Source organism: Octopus bimaculoides, chromosome 10, assembly GCF_001194135.2.
Source record: "Octopus bimaculoides isolate UCB-OBI-ISO-001 chromosome 10, ASM119413v2, whole genome shotgun sequence".
Lineage (NCBI taxonomy): Eukaryota > Metazoa > Mollusca > Cephalopoda > Octopoda > Octopodidae > Octopus > Octopus bimaculoides.
This window is the reverse complement of record NC_068990.1, coordinates 51516461-51521207: the sequence shown is the minus strand read 5'-3', so window position 1 is coordinate 51521207 and position 4747 is coordinate 51516461. Positions and strand designations below refer to the sequence as shown.

The window sequence follows — 4747 nt, the reverse complement described above, 5'->3', positions numbered from 1 at the left end:
TATATATATATATATATATATATATGGGGGGGGGGTGTTTAAGTCCGTGTATATATATATATATATATGAGTGGTTGTGTTTAAGTAGTTTTTTGTATATATATATGGATATGTGTATATGTATGAGTATATGTATATATATGAGTGTGCGTGTTTTAGTCTATATGTGTTAGTATGTATGTATATATATGGGTGTATGTATATATGTTTACTATTTATTTATATAGGTTGTCCGGGTGTAACTTATTACGTCATCTACGATAAGTCTTGCTAGGTGAAAATCAACTAAAAAAGAAAGCGTTGCAACGAAAAAACCTTTATGATGTAAATATGTTCATAATTCAAAAGACGATGAAATTAATAGGGAAAGTCTGAAGGCTGTTTTGCGCAACATTATTAAGCGTACGTAAATTTCATCGGTGTAATTGGCTATAGAAATGCTTGTGCAAAACAACTTTTTGCGCTGCCCTGATTATACATAGCAGGGTGATCACTTTTAGCAGGAGCTAGGACGGCAATTTCTGATGAAGCAATTGCTGGCGATCTGTTGCTACACAGTTCTGTCAGAATTCTCTCAGATTGGGCAGTAGATGTTGATGCACCATATTGCATTATGTTCAAAGTAGCTTCTGGAATGTGGTGAATTGCTGCAGTCTGACACTGTCTTTTTAAAGCGGTTGCTTTCTTTCCCCAGCAAGCTCTCTTCTTTGGAGGCATAATCTATGTATATATTAAACAGAACAACAAAAGTTATAATAGATTGCAGGGTCGGTAGTTTTCACATTTCTGTAATTTTTCAGATTAACACCCTCACGATTACCCAACCCTAATCCTAAAACCCAAAACCTAATCCTAACCCTAACACTAACCCTAACACTAATCCTAAACCATAACCCTAAACTCTAACCCTAACCCTAAAACCCTAACCCTGACCCTAAAATCGTAACACTAACCCTAATCCTAACCCTAACCGTAACCGTAACCCTAAATCCTAACTTTAACCGTAACCCTAAAACTCTAGCCCTAACACCCTAGTGAAAATCGTGGTATATTTACAAAACATTGACGGAGTTGTACCCCCTGAATTTGGAAGGTCATAACTTTCAGAAAAATGAATATTTTTTTAATGAAATTTTCAATGCATATACTATTTATTATGTAGATTCCGAATATACAAACATTTTCGGTGAAAATGTTTTGGGAGGGGGTGGGGGACAATTTTCTGAAATTCCACTTAAATTCCTCTTAACTTCCAGGAAAATGAATATTTTTTCGTGAAAGTTTCTACAAATATACCTTGATGTATGTACATTTCGAGCATGTAGGAATTTTGAAGGAAACAACTGCAGGTTATTTTTGAGAAGTGTTCCCCACTCGGTGGTGTTTCGGAGCAAGTTGTCCATATTTGGTTCATTTTTCTCTGTTATGTGCGTATGTGCATCCGTAGATTTCTAATGAAGTAATAGGCAGTGAACAGAAGCCGTCATAAGAATACTTACGTTAAAAATAAAATGCACACAATTTTTTTTTCTCAATAGAAGTAAATTTCAAAGTAAACGTTTCTAGTAGAGAAGTAGAAGAGAACATAAGCAAAAATAGGAATATACACGCACGGTTAAATATAGAAACTATAAAGGGCAAACTCGGCGCAGGCACTCTGTCCTTTCCCCAAAAATTTTAAAATGTTAGCTTTCCGAAACTTTATTTTCAATCTTGCAAAACCACGAAAATTAAGAATAAACAGAAAAAAGTACACAAATATATTTTACATGCCTGTCGTATACGTCGGTTTTGTTTTTGTTTTCACTTTAAAGGTGGATTAATCTCAACAAAATAACATAAGTTTAGTCACACACACACACACACACACACACACACACACACACACACACATACACACACACACACACAATGAGACCCATAGTTGCAGGGCGCGAATCACCAACGCAACAGCTAAGCCACTTCATAGATGTACTCCTCAAACCTTTATGCCCACACACCTTTATGCTCACACACATTCCAAATACGATTCCGGAAAACACCATACTTGCAAGCTTCGATGCCACAAACTTATACACGAACATACCACACACCCTGGGTCCGGAAGCGATAAAATATTGGGTAGGAAAATACAGGGAACTCATAGATAAACGTTTCAAAACAGACGTTATCACCAAAGCCACCCAATTAATACTTGAAGAGAACACATTCTCATTTAATAACAAGTTATACCGACAGATAAAGGGTACGGCTATGGGTATGAAATTCGCACCTTCATATGCCAACTTAGTGATGGGTTTCCTTGAGAACAAACTATACGTTGAAATAAGGAACGTCTTCGAATGCAACTTCAGAGAAGACATCAAGAAAAAGTGGAAACGCTACCTCGATGACTGTTTCATCTTTTGGAACAGATCAGAAGATCTACGAACATTCCGCAACATCTTCAACACACTGCACCCATCTATCCACTTCACAATAGATACCAACTACAACGAACATCCCTTCCTAGACATCAACATGAAGATACACAACTTCATCGTCACAACAGACATCTACTACAAAAAAAAATGACATACGCCACTATTTAAATTTCTACTCCTGCCACCCATCCCACATAAAAAGAAACATTTCGTATAGTATGGCAAGACGCATATGCAGCATAGTAACCGACTCACAGTCTATATGTTTACACCTGTAGATAATCAAACAATGTTTTTAAGTATATGGTTGCATAACATTTCATTTCACCATTTATGATGGGAATGATAGACACTCTGCCCATTCTTATTACATTGTCACACTACCACACTGCTTAACTCAGTTTATCTAGTAAAAGCCATCCTAGTTTGTCAGCTGAGTTGTGCCAAAACTTTAATATTTCTGCTGAGTGAATATTTAGCTATTTATTACCTTGGTGGTGTTATTTTTTATGTAGTCTTAGATATCTGTGCTTATCAACAGCAAGATCTCAATGTATAAGCAGCAATCTAATATAAGACTATTCTCCTAAATTGAAGAGGGTCACCAAATTAGGAAATTAGGGTTAGGAGGAAACATTTGCTGAATATGGAGTATATCCTTTATGAAATTCTCCCTGAATCGAATATCTCCGAGCTAAGAAGCATAAAAGGCTAATTCTTTTCTGGCATCAAAAGCTCAGACTAAATATCACCCGATATTTTATCCACGGATAATTAATTAACAATTCCCACTTACGAAAGGGTAACTAGAGTTATATCAACGTTAATAGTTGATGTCTAAATAAAGGAAGACAAAGTTATCTCCAACAAAATTTAAAGTCGGAAACAAACGAGAGTGAGAAAATACCGTAAGGCATTTTGACAGGATCTTCATCGAACGTGATCTCATTAATTATTTATTTTTATCAATGACACAAAGCCAGAGTCAGAACATAACTTGATATCAGAACCTGAGGTGTTAAATAAATTCTGCAAGGCATTTTGGTTGGTGTTCATTAAGTATTAAGAAAAAACCGTGATACTAATTTAGAAGAGACGGAAGCAAGAAGCTTTAAAAAGTATACTTTACATTTCAGATTCTACAAGTTAACTTTTAACTTCAAAATACAATAACATTTATGTCAGCTGGTTCAAACAATGACGTGTGTGTGTGTGCGCCCACCGAGATATAATTTTACTTGAAGCGAGAGTTCAATACTCACAAGCATAAAAATTGTGTGAGTACTGTAAGATATATTAACCCCCAAAATTGGGAATATTCTTTGTTTTTTAATGTAAAAAAAAGAGAAGACTACTGGAGACGTTTGTTTGCGAATGATAGGCGTTAGTGAAATACAACTGCTATTTCGAAAAATGGTAATGGAAATAAGACCAGATTAGTTGATATTAATAGTAGCACCTAAAAGCTAATGCCGATAGGTGTCGCTTGAAATCGATATAGTTATTTTATTACCTTTATCAATGTAGAATCTAAATAACATTTTTTGATTTAAAAAATTATTTACAGCTGACCCAGCTCTTACAACATTATGACTGGGTATTGAGGCAGTTACTCAACAACTCAAATGTGGACGTAATATACCTTGATTTTGCAAAAGCTTTTGACAAAGTGGATCATGGTGTGATATGCCACAAACTGCGTGATCTTGGCATAGCTGGAAAACTTGGAGAGTGGTTACATGACTTTCTGAATGATAGAAGTCAGGCAGTAGTGACTAATGGAGCCACCTCTATGAAAACACAGATAATGAGCGGTGTTCTACAGGGCACTGTCTTGGGACCATTGCATTTTATAGTCGCTCTCTCAGATATGCCCTCAAGTGCCCGGATAGCCACTCTTGCAAGCTATGCAGACGATACGAAAGTCTCGCAGAAAATACAGGACTCCAGTGATGTTGCACATCTGCAGCAGGAGTTGGACTCAGTTTACAGATGGGCTGAGGATAATAATATAAAGTTTAATGCTGAAAAGTTCCAAGCCCTGCGCTACCAACGTCCAAAACTAAATATGAAACTTACAGAGTACACTGGTCCGCAGGGAATTTCAATCCCAGAGCCTAAATCAGTGAGAGACCTGGGTATCGACATGAGTGATGATACCTCTTTCCAAGTGCACATTACCAGGATGGCGACAAAGTGCAGGCGACTGGCTGGATGGATCCTGAGAACATTCAGAACCAGAGATAAAGAAACCATGATGATCCTCTGGCGGACATTCGTCCTCAGCCGCCTGGATTACTTCTCACAACTGTGGTCACCCACCA

General features: G+C 36.9%; 1 protein-coding gene across 1 annotated transcript; it reads left to right on the top strand.

Annotated features, from left to right (window-relative positions):
- The first annotated feature begins 2004 nt into the window (after window positions 1–2004).
- On the top strand, window positions 2005–2574 carry LOC106877849 (uncharacterized). Its single transcript, XM_014926881.1, has one exon. It carries the CDS (start codon window positions 2005–2007, stop codon window positions 2572–2574), a length of 570 nt encoding a protein of 189 aa, XP_014782367.1.
- Window positions 2575–4747: the final 2173 nt, after the last annotated feature.